Below are 14,804 nucleotides of genomic sequence, written 5' to 3'. Positions count from 1 at the left end.
ATGGGATTATTGATAAAGACGTAATTGATTTCCTAGTGATTCTTCCGAATATAAATTTTTATAGTGATGACTAGACCAGGACTGTTGGACAGTGTAAATGGAATGTGCTAAAAAGTTTCATGAGAAATCAAGGGACGGAAAAATGCAGGTCCTGGCCTGGAGTTTTATTCGGGTTGATCTCGGTTTTCTATGGTCAGTTTCATGAAGTTTGTTAAACATCTGCTTAAAGCTGTTGGAGGTAGATAGCAGAAATAAAAAATAAAAAAAATGTTAGCAGTAAATCAAGGAATATAACTGAACAATTACTCGAGTTATCTGTTTGCCCATTCAACTTGATCCAACATAAAAAAGTTCATGAAGTCTCAGTCATTTCTAGATTGAATGAAAACTATTGCACATAAGTGGTCAAATGAATGAAAAAAATAAATAATAATTTACCATAAAGTTTACATCAATTTTCAATAATACAAATTATAATAAAGGAATAATTTGCATTATTTGCATGCCTGCATTGTTTATTGAATCTGCATACTTGCTTAAATGACATTTCATCTAAGTGTGCCTACAAGATAAAGCTCATGACATAAATAATAATTTCACAATTTCATTCATTGACAAAAGAAATTTTATCATTAGGTATGAGACAATCAGTTATTTTTAGTTGATTGCAATATATGCAGATCCATAGAATCCAAGAAAATTGATGTTGAAAAATACATTTACTTTTAGTGAAAAGAAATGTTACAGAATCGTTCTACAGAACATGTATTTATTTTAGTGACAATTAAGAAATGTTAAAGAATCCTACAACAGAAAATGTTATTTCTGTTGGAATGGGTTTATTTTACGAGAAAAAAATGAAATAAGAGAAAAAGTTATCTCACCATGTCCGGAACAGTCAAAATACTGTCTCCAGAGTAACTCCATTGTTTGATCACTTATATCACTTATATCTCTCTTAACCATTCTGAACTTAAAACTTAAGTGCATGTGGGCAATAAAAACCTATTTATATAATAGTGTCATCTGTGCATTATACAACAATGCAATACAATCTCTATACAAGTAGTAGTTAATTTGTTTTTGTTATTTTTTTCTTATTCATTTCAGACAATGTAGAATGTCCAGCAAAATATGCAAATCTTAAAAGCAAATAATATCACAAAAATGTAGTTTTATCCAAATGCCTCACATGAATTCTCATACCACATATAATGCTGGCTTCATACAAATCGCAAACATATACACATTCAGTAACTTTGATTTAAATATTCTGCAACGAAAATACAATGTTAAAACAGATGAAGACCAAATCACAACATTGAAAACACTGCCGTCGTTATGTTTTAATTCATGTTCTTGAGACTCTAACCAACTGAAGAGGCCTGTTTTGTACATTTATGACACTTAATATTTTCATCAGTCTACGTCAACCTATAAACAAAAGAAGGCATCCATTTAACACGAGTAGGAATTAAGACTTTAACAGCCGTTTCAGCTGATTAAAATTATTGCAGAATTATTGCTCAATAAATAAAGAGGCCCTGTGATCAAGTGGTCAACCTGTTTTATTTCACTCCATAATATGAATTTGATTGAACTTATGGGAACCAAGGCAGCGATAAAAAAGTCAGACGCAAAGTCAGTGTTAAGAACTGAAAAGGCAAAGAAAAAAAAGGGTACAGCTTTGTTTATTCAACAATTAAATTTTACCGAAGGTTTTAGTAAACAGCTATACTGATTCATAATTAGTAAACTGAGACATCGTCCTTTGGATGATGACATTTGCAAATGGAACTCAATTGTTATTTTTGTTTCATACAGTTATGTGCAATGCGATGTACATGATAAATGGTGCAATATCAAACTGAAACTACCGAATACATGCTAGCCAAACGTTGAACTATTTTGTTTACTATTTTTTAGTTTTTTTACTTTCATTTTTTTCTGTTACAAATCTGGCAAGTATAACATGGTGTATGCTACCTGGTAATCGTGCACACGGGATAATAAACTATAATGCAAACATTCATTTCTTTTAAAAAGGTGGGCTTTTTCATTCAATAAAGAACAAATCGCAAAATTGTACAAAAAACTTGCTGCTAAATTACAATTACATCATCCATTTTGAATGCCAAATAACAACAACATTTTTTAATGTGATTACGAATGTACTAATGCAAACGGGATCATGTTTTTTTTAAATATGACACTTTGCATGATTTGATGTGACTTCAAAAAGGAGGGAATGAAAGCTACATTTGAGTCTAGGGTACGAGAGCAAGTTTAATATTGTTATTTTAAAAAAATGATTGTTTCAAAACTGCTTTATATAATCATTTGTTTATGCATGCCTGGTTTAAGTGAAAACAACAGTAACATGTATTTTTTTTACAAAAAGCCAAAAATGAACATATATCAAACTTGCTCAATTGTTGATATAAATACCATAGCCTGTAAAACTCACCTTCATCTAAAATTCAAACATTTCGGTCACAGTGGTGTAATATTACCATATTGCCATAGATACAAATAAATGAAAACAAATGCTTAACAAGAAAAGATAATTTCCAGATAGTACACTAGAGCTTTCGTATACATAGAATAACAGATTAGTGTTGAATACAGATACATTTATTTAGTGAAGCTTATGATACCTCAACCTCAAGTCTTTGCAAGCGGTTAAATTTTCGCGCATAGTTTAAACAAACGTATCTGTATTCAACACTTTCCTGGTTTTTTATTTATCCCATTATTTTCGCATCTTTCTGTCTTCATTTTGAAAGTAAACAAGAGCTGTCACCATAGGATGACTTATGCCCCCTATAAACGCTTGATAGAAGTTATGAGCTTTTTTCGAAACTTAAATGCAGATTTTGAAACCTAAACGCGGACCCTTAGTTCAAGGTCAAGGTTACAGCAGTCAAAATTTGTGTTCGTATGGAAAGGCCTTGTCCATATACACATGCATGCCAAATATGAAATTGCTATCTGAAGCGACATAGAAGTTATGAGCATTTTTCGAAACCTAAACGCAAAGTGTGACGGACAGACGGACTGACAGACAGACAGACAGACGGACAGTCCAATCACTATATGCCCTCCTTCGGGGGCATAAAAACTTAAATGACGTCATGAAAATAAACAAAATCTACAGCAAATTCATCAGACGGATGTTATTACATTTATATGGGTATCATGATGGCATTAAGATACAAATGTATACAGTATAAACAAGGTATTGTAAAGTTTCAAGTTTATAGGCAGAAAACTGAGCGATAAGTTCACGACACAAGGCACACATGTCGAATGATGTAAGTATCCAACCTTTACCCAAGTTTAAGGGCAAACAATGTACAGGAAAATAAACTCTTGCACTTCTTCATAGTAAAAAACAACATATCTTAAAAGTTTCTGGACAAGAAAGTAATATAAAACAAACAGTTGACCTAAAAATAGAATGGTCTAAATACATTGTATAGGTAATCTAATTGGTTCATACAAATACCGTAAGTAAGTCAGCATACTCACCACCATCTAAAAATAGAACGGTGGCCATGTTTTTTCTTTAGAAATACAGCTTATTAAAATTGGATTTTGTTATTGTTGATTGGCACCGTGCCATGCGAAAATGAGTCTGATGCGATATGCTGACAGCGTAGTTCAAGGCGAGGCTGTGCATCTGCGCAGTCTGGTCAGGAGCTGCCCTGTCCTCTAATGAACCAAGAAACCTTGCCTCACTTAATAGCGGGTATCTCATGACCAAGCTGGTCTGGAGCTACGCTGGTTGAATATGGCTTAAGACCCATTTTTGCATGGGCTGCTCATTTAAACATCCTATATTCTTTGCACACAGAAAATAACAAACAGTGACAAACAGTGACATTATCCAACAGTGCACAAAACTAACATTTGTAAATTGACCATTTACAATAATGAAGCAACATTAAATTGAACAACTAATAAATGTTCAAATAAAATCATATTAAACAATATTGGCTGCTGTGTGCAAAAAAAAATAAAAAAGGGCTCCAAATTTGTATTAGTTATTGTGAAGTTATAATAAAAACCTACAGATATAACCTTGTAAAAAGACATTTATATTATAAGTAAATATAAATATATTAATGTTTTCTTGACTTATTAGAGAATATTATACAATAAAACACTGATTGTTAGCAAACATTAATAAATCATTAATCATTTAAACTTGTTTGTGTTATATGTGTCAATATATTTTCTTTATAAACAATTGCAAAACCAGCACCTGTGCATAAACCACATCAGGCCAAAAAATAAAGTCAGTGTTTCAGGGTCAAATAAAATAGGCTTGGTAAATATTGATATTGATATTGTTACAAAAAAGGTTCTATCTTTAGATCTTGTCATCTAAACTGTACAAACTGCTTAACCGGCAAGACTACTTTACAATAAGCATAAATAAAATTACTCACACAAATACTAACTATAAAATTGCAAAAGGTTCCTTCTTTGATCTTCAGGGTCAGGCTTTTTTGGACAGATATGATAGACTTGTCCAAAGACACAATATTATTTTTTGTATAGCATAACCTGCATGGCCCAGTCTTCTATAATCCCCAAAACTTAATATATTTTTCTGATGGCACAACCCGCATTAACAAGTCTTCTATCATTTTTCTTAAGGCCTAACCCACATGAACCAACACAATATTATTATTGTCATTGCCTAACCCAGATAAACAAGTGGATTATTATTTTTCTTCTGGCCTAACCCACATGAACCAACACAATATTATTGTTGTCATTGCCTAACCCAGATAAACAAGTGGATTATTATTTTTCTTCTGGCCTAACCCACATGAACCCAGAACACAATATTATTTTCTCATGGCCTTATAACCAGCGTTAACCAGCTTTAACCAGTCGCAATCACAATAAGATCTTTTTTATAGCCTAACCCACAAAAACCAGTTAATACCATTACTTTTTCTTTTGGCCTAACCCACATGAACTAGTCTAGTACCAAAAACACAATATTATTTGTTTTGGCCTTAGCCCTCAGTAATCAGTTTACTAACCTTCTGACGAAGCACCGCCACCACCACCCCCTGGCGCCATGACAACGCCCCCGGACTTGAGCATTTCCATGAGGCGGGCGTTCTCCTCTCGTAGTTCTCGGATCAGTTTGTCTGTGGGACTCTCGTTGACGGTGGCTGTTGTCTTGATAGCCTTTGCTCTGTCCGCTATTGGGAACAAACATTTATACTTGGGTTAAATTTAAAGTATTTTTTTATAAGTCAACACCAAACATTTACATACTTGGCTCAAATTTCAAGTATTGTTCATAAGAAGTTAAGGCTGGTTTTGGAATGATATTGACACAATTTCCTTACTTTGGGGAATTTTTCAGAACGTTGTGAATGTTTGTAATTTTCTTATAAAGTGAAAGCGCCTTTAACAGGTGTTTTATAAAAAAAAGTAAAAAATGGCTGTTCATACCAAATCTGAGAGTGGACAGGGTCTCCTCATAGTTGATGTCTGCAGGACTCAAGGCAGCAATCTGTGGGTTAATAACATATACAATTGGACACAGGGTTCATAAATCTTCTTAGTAACCTCTTGAATTAGGATGAAACATTTTGATACTTTGTAAAGCCCCTTAAAAACTCAAAATCAATGAATATTTCGAAAACTGTTTTGTAAAATAAAGTTAACCCATAAAATATCAGTGTTTCTTAAAGCTATGGTCTAAATTTTAACGCTAGATGTGGTCTGGTAACATAGAATTAACGAGATACAAAATGCTAGTTTTTATTTTTGTGTGGGAAAAGATATTCCAGTTTAAGTTCCCACTACAAGGAACACTGATTTTTTATGGGTAAACTTTATTTCACGAAAAAGGTTACCAATGATAAGTTGATTTGAGTATTTATGGAGCTTTAAGTTACTGTAAATTGTTACATAGTTACCACGCAAATATGTGTGTCAATTGTATATTTAATATTAATCATATCAAAACCCTCATTAAAAAAGAGCTTTGTCCAATAATGGCGACGAAATGACAAGGATAGAGATAGTAAAATTACGATAAAATATTAATCACTATCAACTTAACCCTTTCAGTGCGGGAACCGAATTTTGAAGGCCTTTGCAAACAGTTTGGATCCAGATGAGACGCCACAAAACGTCTCATCAGGATCCAAACTGTTTGCTATTCTGATAATATTTTTTGAAAAAAAAATCGGAAAAAATGCTAATTTTAGAAATTCAGCAGACGACATTTTAGCAGACTACAAAATTCCCAGCATGCAAAGGGTTAACATTGTTCTCTACAAAAGCTTGTCACAGCTGTTGAATAAGGGCACAAGATAAGTATTGATGCAAAGCATCAAAGGGCGTCGGTAATTTCAGTGTAAAAGGCACTCAATGAAGTTACATGGAAGGATTTTTTTCTACTGTAAATATAAATATATTGGCCGATTATTTTAAACAAAATAGAAAAAGATACTGGTATAACCATTATCTATGATTTTGTGTTATAATCCCCAAATAGCCATTATTTATGATGTTGTGTTATAACCCCCAAATAACCATTATCTATGATTTTGTATTGTAACCCCCAAATATTTCATAGTTCATTTTATTTACATTGGTTTCCTTTTTTTTTTACTGGCATCCGTGTGCAGTTTTCATTAATGGAACAGAACTGTGTAGGTTTTAAAAAATCTGCTACATCTTGTAAGCGTAATTTCATATTTTTCTCAACTTCAAGGGGAGATGATTCTGAACTTATTCTTACGTTGCTCATTTACGATAGGGGTTGAGTACTCATTGATATGAAAAACACTGTAAAAGTTTTAATGTGTTTACAACCCCCCCCACCTTCTCACACATATATTTCATGGGCATAATAAAAACAAAAAATGGTTACAATAAAACAGCATATTTATTTAAACTAAAATGTCTACATCAAAACAAAAAGTTATCATAGAACACAAATAAAATAATTTGATTCTACTGGGGCTCAAACCTTGGGCCTCTCACATGTTAAGCGAGCGTGTAACCACTACACTACGGAACCGCTTGAAAAATCACCTTCTAACTAAGATATTAATAAGCAATTAATAGTCCGTTTAAATGTAAACCCGGAAGTTTAAATGCTGGATAGTGAGCGGGGTTAAAGGTCCATACCAAAAGGGTCCATACCACTGGCAAGATAAGGGTCAGGCTTGCGGCCTTCTATATGTGGTTCTTAAAAAAAAAAACCTGTAGTAGGACTTGATAGTAATGAGACTGGGGTGCTGTGATGGTGCTCCTCATTCATAAGCGGCTGCTTCCTTTATCAATACTCATTATTACAATTAATAATACGTGTCGCGCTTCGCGCTCCATACCGCCTTTATTAGTAACTAGGTGGTTGCTATGATAGTGGAACAAAGAAGTTTTGTTTTTATACAAAACCAGACAGTTTCACCGGTTCGCGTATTTGCCCAGTCCCTGTGATCTTTTATTATTACCCAGTCCCTGCCATCAGTTATTAATTAAAAGAATTAGCTTTGCATTATTGGCAATAAATGTTGTAGTAAATGTAATCGGCACAAATGCAGTACTTATTTACACTAATTTACACAAAAAATCACCACTATGCAAGATATTCTGACAATAAAAATATATACATTGATCCGTAAAATAACTTCTCCTCCCATAAGCGAAAAAAACAATGTACATGTATTACATACTAGTCGCCGCACTTCAGTGTGACGCCAATAATAATAATAGGGCACAATATAACAAGGCAAGTACCTGTCTAGTTTCTAAATGTGACATCACAAGGAAACTTAAAGCTTTCTTTTATACCTAATGATAAAATATGACATTTCTGCAGTGAAATAACAGCAGTGAAAATAACACAATTGTTCTTTTCACCGATGAAAAGAACACATTTTCGGAATTCCTTTTGCTATTTTTAGATTATCATATCAAAGATGTACTTCCCTTGTTTATATCCTTGTTTATATTTTTTCTATGATCACGAGTGAAGCAAATTCGATATTCAACCGAATCCAACACGTTTTCTTTTAGTTTTATGCTTTTTACCGTTTATTTACATTGTAAAAGAGTTTAACTGAAGAATTTCCCTGGAATAAGGACGTAATTTCGTCAACAAAATGACGTCATTTCGTCAACAAAATGACATCATATCAATGTATTGAGGCACGCCACGGGAGAAACTCCGAGAAAGGGTAACTTTTTAGCAAAAGGGAAACAGCTGTTAATTATTTTCTTGAAAAGGGGCATAAAAGAAACAGAAAATTTGTTCATGTCCGTGTAAGATCGTTTGTTATTTCACTCGTGATCATAGAAAAATAATATTTTCTATGATCACTCGTGAAATAACAAACGATCTTACACCGACATGAACAAATATCCTCTATGCATTTACTTACTTACAGTAGTTTTTTCAATTTTACGTGTTTTCATGTCCTTTATTTAATGATAAACAATAATAAACAGCTCCTTTTTTAGTTTAACATACTCAATCTAGTCATAACCTAAGAGAGTCCTAAAATCTACTCTAAGACAGGGGCCCTAATTCTCAATTTACCATGATAGTCTTGCTAAAAAACAATAACTAACAGCTTTTTAAATCAAAGGGCTGAAGGCACTGAAGATGTTCGCTATTGCATAATTTAACACGCAATTCATTTTTGAAAATCCATCGCAAGTTTGAAATGAACACACACCATTCAACTTTATAAAGTGTGTGTCATAGCGCACGGGTCGAGTTTTGTGTGCACTTTTTATCATCCTTATTATTTCATAGAAATAACTAAGACAAAATAAAAACAACATGCTTTTTGGAAGTTCTGGAAGCATAGAAAGTATGATGAAAATGGTAATGAGAACTTAATATAAAGAAAATTTGCAGTCACCATCATATTAAAGGAATATTTTTTCTAATATCAAATGACTATCTCACCAAGAATATAAATTCATAATGAAATTTCCGTGTACAAAACTTTAGATTTTTGACACCATATACAAATTCAAAATATACAATAATCTTCGTATCTTGTTTATGGAGGAATAAAAGTATATAAACATTGCTGTTTATGCTTTACTTGTTACCCGAGCAGTTCACACGGTGTCAACAACGCTAACATAAACATAAGTATAGAGCACTAATGCGCTTTTAGGCGTAGCTGTTTCAGTTTTCATCTTAGTGACTTTAACATAACGCCAACAGACACGCATGAATATTTTCGAATATTTAATAAGCTGTTTCGAGATACAACCTCTGCGTATGTGCTCAATTCAAAGGATGTATACCACTGTTCAGTGTAAGGAATTCCGGACTACTCTCTGTATGCTCAAACGACACAAATTGTTGCCCTGTTACAATTACTAATTACAATCCAACTTGCAGAATTTCACTTTCGCCTCCAAGATGAGAAAACAATCATTAGCGAAATAGTATAGTGTCACGATAAGAGAAAATCGTTTAATTATCATACCACAATGTTTGCCGTACTTTGTCAGCACGTCTGAAAATCATTCCTTAATGTGTGGATAGGCTGCCTTTATTAACAAGTTTGCTATTTTGAATTCAATTTTGTATCAAAAAGCATTGTTCTTAAATGTGGCATTTTCAATTCGCAATGAGATTTGTAATGACCCTCGTCATGCGAAAATGGGTCTTATTCCAAATGCGCCCATCATATAAATAGCCCACTCAGCTATCCCTCCTTCTGGTAAGGAGAAACGTTACATATTGAGTGATTTTAAAGCGAACAGCATTGCCTTTGGCCTGACTGCGCAAAAGCACATGTTGGGTTTAACAAACGCTTGCCGAAACGCATAAGACCCATTTTCGCATGACGGCGCTATTGACGTGTGATTTAAATGTGTCGAAAGAAAACTGCATTTAAATCAAATATAAACATACGATATATTTCGATAGTGAAGAAAGATACTCATAACAAGGCATATGAGGACACAGATGAAGTGCTCTCCCGTAGTATATTTTTTATTTACTCACACTAATGTGTGGTTTGACAATGCTAACACACATTTCATGCGGTGAATATGCAGCTTACAAGTGAAAAACATAACACAATAGTTTAACTTTTGTTTAATTGTATTTAATTATTTAGAAAAGTAAATTGCTAACTTTATTTCAAAGTCAGCGTATTACGCCGACTACATTTTTAAAGAAATTTATTGTTATAAATATATTTAATATAATATATTAAGTTGTTTTCGGTTTTAGCGATTAAAGCATTCGAGGTTGCCTATAGTATGCCTGTAGTAATTGATGAACTTATATCCAACTGTCTATGTATTGAGAACTGTGAATATAAACAATCTTAACCTTCTACTAACCTTCTACTATTGCATTCGTATTATTATTATAAATTGTTTGTTATATTCGGGTTTAGCGATTATGAAACTTTTTTTGAGTCTATCGTATCGCTGAAGTTATTGTTGAACTTATGTTCAACGTTTTATAAATTGAGAATATAAATAAGCGTCAACTTTTTCCCGAATCTCTCAATTTATGACCTGTACTACGTCATTGAGTTGTGTGCGAGAGCGTAACCTATTGCGTTGTTATAACTCGTAAACTTTCCTTTGTTTATCGACAGGCACATCTATTAATAGCCTCATATCATGAATGCCAAAACACCCGCGAAAAAGAACCACGTGACCAAATAGGACGCTAAACGCAAATACCATGCGACTACGATTTTTATTATGTAAGAATGCTCCGCAATTCCTTTGAAGCCGGAGCCTTGTGATTGCTATTACGTAAAGAATTGACCTCTAACTGAAGTAAGCAAAGGAAACGCAGCACCTAATTGACCCATTCCTTCTATGTGCGAAGGCAGATTGAATTTTACTAATGTATGGTTTGCCTATTATAACACACATTATAATGCGGTAAATGTGCGACTAACAAGTTAAAAACACTATAATTAAACTTTTTTTTTGAATTAAGTTATTTAGAAACCAAAATTCCAAACCTTATTTAAAAACAGCAAGACTACATTTTTTAGAGAATATTCTTGTTATATTTAAATGTTTTTTAACAGTTTCAGCGATAATGAAACATTTTTTATGTTGTCTATCGTATCCCTGTAATAATTGTTGAACTCGTGGTCAACGTATTATTAATTGAGACCCGTGAATATAAACAAGCGTAACCTTATACTAGTGCGTTATTCTCACCCGGACTCCCCTTTGTTTATCGCCAGCCTCAGAGTTATGAATGAGATGAGCGGAAATACTACGTCACGCAGAGGCAGCAAAAAGTGGACTATTTTAATCATTCATAAACAATCTCCTCCGCGACACGTACAATACGATCATTGTTTTTTTATTCTTTTATATAAAACACCATTCCAAACTATTGCATTTAACACGATATTAATATAATGTTTCCATTTGTGAATAAACATAATTGGAGAACTCAAACCTCTTGCATAAACTATACAACTCTTTCTTGCGCGTAGTAAGGGGGAATTGGGTTAATCATACCTAGGCCGTATTGACCTGAATTTTACACTAAGCACTTTAGACGGTCGCTAAGCGACCATCTAAAAAAATTAAACATACTCAATCTAGTCATAATTTAAGATAGTCCTAAAATCTACACTAAGATTCTCAAGTTACCATGATAGTCTTGCTGTTACCACCGAGGGCATTCTGCAGAAGTCTGGTCAGCACAGAGTCACGATAAGGAACTGAAAAACAGCACAAAGATTTATAAACACCTTATTTTATGCTCTCCAGTGGTTTATTGAGAAACATCAGGAATTAAAACTGATATTTCACTGTTTAAAACAGTGAAAATAAACAGTGAAAATTATCGATAATTTTCACTGTTGTACTGTGAAATTACGTCATTTTGATGATTTTACGAGGTATTTTTTTCAGCAAAAATAAATAAATAATCATTTATAAGCAAAAAAGAAAATAAAAATATGTTGCATTTGGTGAAATATTGAATTTAATTCACCTGTGATCATAGAAAATATCACACACAAAAAATATATTTTCTATGATCACTCGTGAATTAACTTGTGATCATAGAAAATATCACATAGAAAAAATAAATATATTTTCTATGATCACTCATGAATTAAAATCGATATTCCACCAAATCAAACAAATATTGTCTATATTTTCCCATTGTTTACCTATCGAGTTTGTTTCTAATAGTAATTTACTCCATATGACAGAGTGTGAAATTATAAAAACTTACATGAAATACATAAGCTCTTATAAAGCCTGAAATGGTGCCCCTTACCACAAAGTTATGTTATTGACTCAAAGCAAAACACCTATAGCATACTTTACCAACATTCATTGAAATAAAATTGAAGCAGAAATGTCTTATGAAAATGTACTTGAAATAATGATTTAATTGTTCAACATATTTCACACATCATCTATGAACTGAATAGTTTATTCTATACATATACACTATGTAGTGGAATTATTTTCATTTTTTTTAACTAGACATGAACATGCTTTTGGCCTGCCACTATATTGTCACGAGCCGAGCGGTAGCTGTGATTTTACTTCAGTTTCTTTAACTTTTCCAAACTTGAAGCTTTTGTTCAAGTTTAACATGGAACTAAAATGGACTCTGATAAACAGTAAACTAAGAATAACATTTTGCCTATTCAGTTGTTTTAAAATTGTCAAAAAAAATATACAAACTCAAGATTTATAACCTTTCTAAATTTTATTCATTCATAACGAATAAATAAATAAAAACTTTCAATATATATATTTCTTAACAGACAGATTAATTTTCAGACATTTACATTATAATACAGCAATATACACGTACATGTGTCATGTTAAGTATTTGCACTTTCTATTTTATAATGTTCTAAAAAGATGACAAATGCAATTTTTAAGTATTTATAAAATTCAGTCTGAATTTTAATAGCTAAGTCTTATTGAAAAATGTATTTTAAATGCTTATATAAGAAAAATAAAATAGGTCTCACACCTAGGAAAACAAAATTCAGAGTCCTCGAATGAGAATTTTCAGTGCCTTTTATACTCTCCAAAAGCGCACACATAACGTTGTGCAATAATAAAGTAAAAGCGCACATATGAATTGTGCACAAAAAGCGCACAAACAACGAGCAGTAAAGCGCGCAAGAGCGCACAATAAAATTTGAGCGTTCTTGACACGGTAAATGTCACTCATATTAAAATGATATTTCTGACGATATTACAATGAAGCAGTAGTCAAATACATATCAATTAAATCAATAAATCATTTATAAAGATGACTATTACCTTTTTAAACAATTTTTAAGAAGGAATATGAGTATTTAACAAAAGATATTGTATGACGAAACTGTCAAAATACTGTAGTCAGTGTAAACTACCCAGAAGGCACTTATGTCAGCATCAGGAAATCAACTTCCTGTTTATGCAAAAATGGCTGCCACATTAACAGACGCTTAAACAATGAGACTTTTAAAAAGGATATTACAAATAATAAAGAAGCGCAAAAGGTAGGCATCGGCTGTTATCAGCTCTAACTTCCACACAGCATTCAATAAAAGCATTAAATAACAGTGACATAGTCATTTAGATGCAAAACATAAACGGTAAAAATGAACAATGTACATGAACATAAACACATGTTTTCATAAACAATCTAGGGCATGACATTACCCCTCCTTCAATTTTAAAGGTCCTCCTTTAAATAATTAAGTAATTAAAAATTTGTACTTTAACTCTCTAACAGTTACAATATCAGTAAAACTAATATATAATTTTTTAAAACACTTTGTACAGTGTGATTTAGAGCATTTTTTAAAGGTACAACACTTTGTACAGTGTTATGTTTCACTGCTTAAAGCACAAGAACTACCATACAACAAAATGCTGTATAAACAATCACAACAAATTTCAATCCTATGTACAATAATAAATTGTTTGAGATCAGAGAAAGTCAATATAAATAATGTGATGACTAGACTTTCAATTTGTACAAGTAAACACAATGTAAATATTTTAACTGACTTGTTCAGCAATATTTTTGCATACAACAACAACAAAAAATTTACTCTCAAGAAAATCCTGAATACCAAATTTCATCTTGAATACCAAAGTTAATTGGTCAACATGTATTCACTTGCAAACATTTATACTTAAATAATTATTAAACCTTCTTAACAAAATGACTAGATAATTTAAGGCACTTTTTCTTAAATTAACGACTGACCTAAAAAGCATAGATTTTAAAAGATTGTAACTCATGTTAAATGACTATGTAACAATGTTTCAATCAAAACAGAACTTTTCTAATACATTCTATGATGAACAAATCGTCGCTCTCGATGGTTTTCCTTCTCGTGTCTTGCTTCATTATTCCTGGATCTCAAAGGTGATCTGTCGCGGTGGTGATGACGGATGGTGGAGGTTTGGGAGGTAGAGTGGTCTGGATGGTGTTGATGGTTGTTGTGGGTGGACTCAACACGAAGCGATGTTGGGGGATGACGGTCAGCAGCAGATTGGGTGGATTGATGTTGATGCCGGAGAATGTCAGTAAGATCTGTCATACTTCTTGCAAAATTGTAGTTGAATTGATACTGTTTATGTATTTCCGAGTGAAGATTCTGTAAGTTGGTGTTTATTTGGGACAGCACAGACATAAGTTCTTTGTGTCGTACAGCAGAAGAGGTGGATGAGGCTGATGACGACGAAGAGGATGATGACGAAGAGCTGCTGGTGTCAGATGTGACTTCCGGGGCGAGGGCGCGACATTCATCAATAGTTGGAAGAGAGTT

At 32.8% G+C, this 14,804-nt stretch overlaps 1 protein-coding gene across 1 annotated transcript in view; it reads right to left on the bottom strand.

The window, feature by feature from the left end:
* Positions 1-14,804, bottom strand: part of LOC127854830 (kinesin-like protein KIF28P) — a 73,290-nt gene that overhangs the window by 33,340 nt on the left and 25,146 nt on the right. The window contains exons 8-10 of the mRNA XM_052389897.1: positions 11,656-11,726; positions 5,482-5,542; positions 5,061-5,225 (exon numbers count right to left, since the gene is read on the bottom strand). Coding sequence (XP_052245857.1) covers positions 5,061-5,225; positions 5,482-5,542; positions 11,656-11,726 — 297 coding nt within the window. The remainder of the gene's footprint in view (positions 1-5,060; positions 5,226-5,481; positions 5,543-11,655; positions 11,727-14,804) is intronic.

The sequence above is a fragment of the Dreissena polymorpha genome, chromosome 13, assembly GCF_020536995.1.
Source record: "Dreissena polymorpha isolate Duluth1 chromosome 13, UMN_Dpol_1.0, whole genome shotgun sequence".
In the NCBI taxonomy this organism is placed as follows: Eukaryota; Metazoa; Mollusca; class Bivalvia; order Myida; family Dreissenidae; genus Dreissena; species Dreissena polymorpha.
This window is presented reverse-complemented; position numbering and strand designations above follow the sequence as displayed.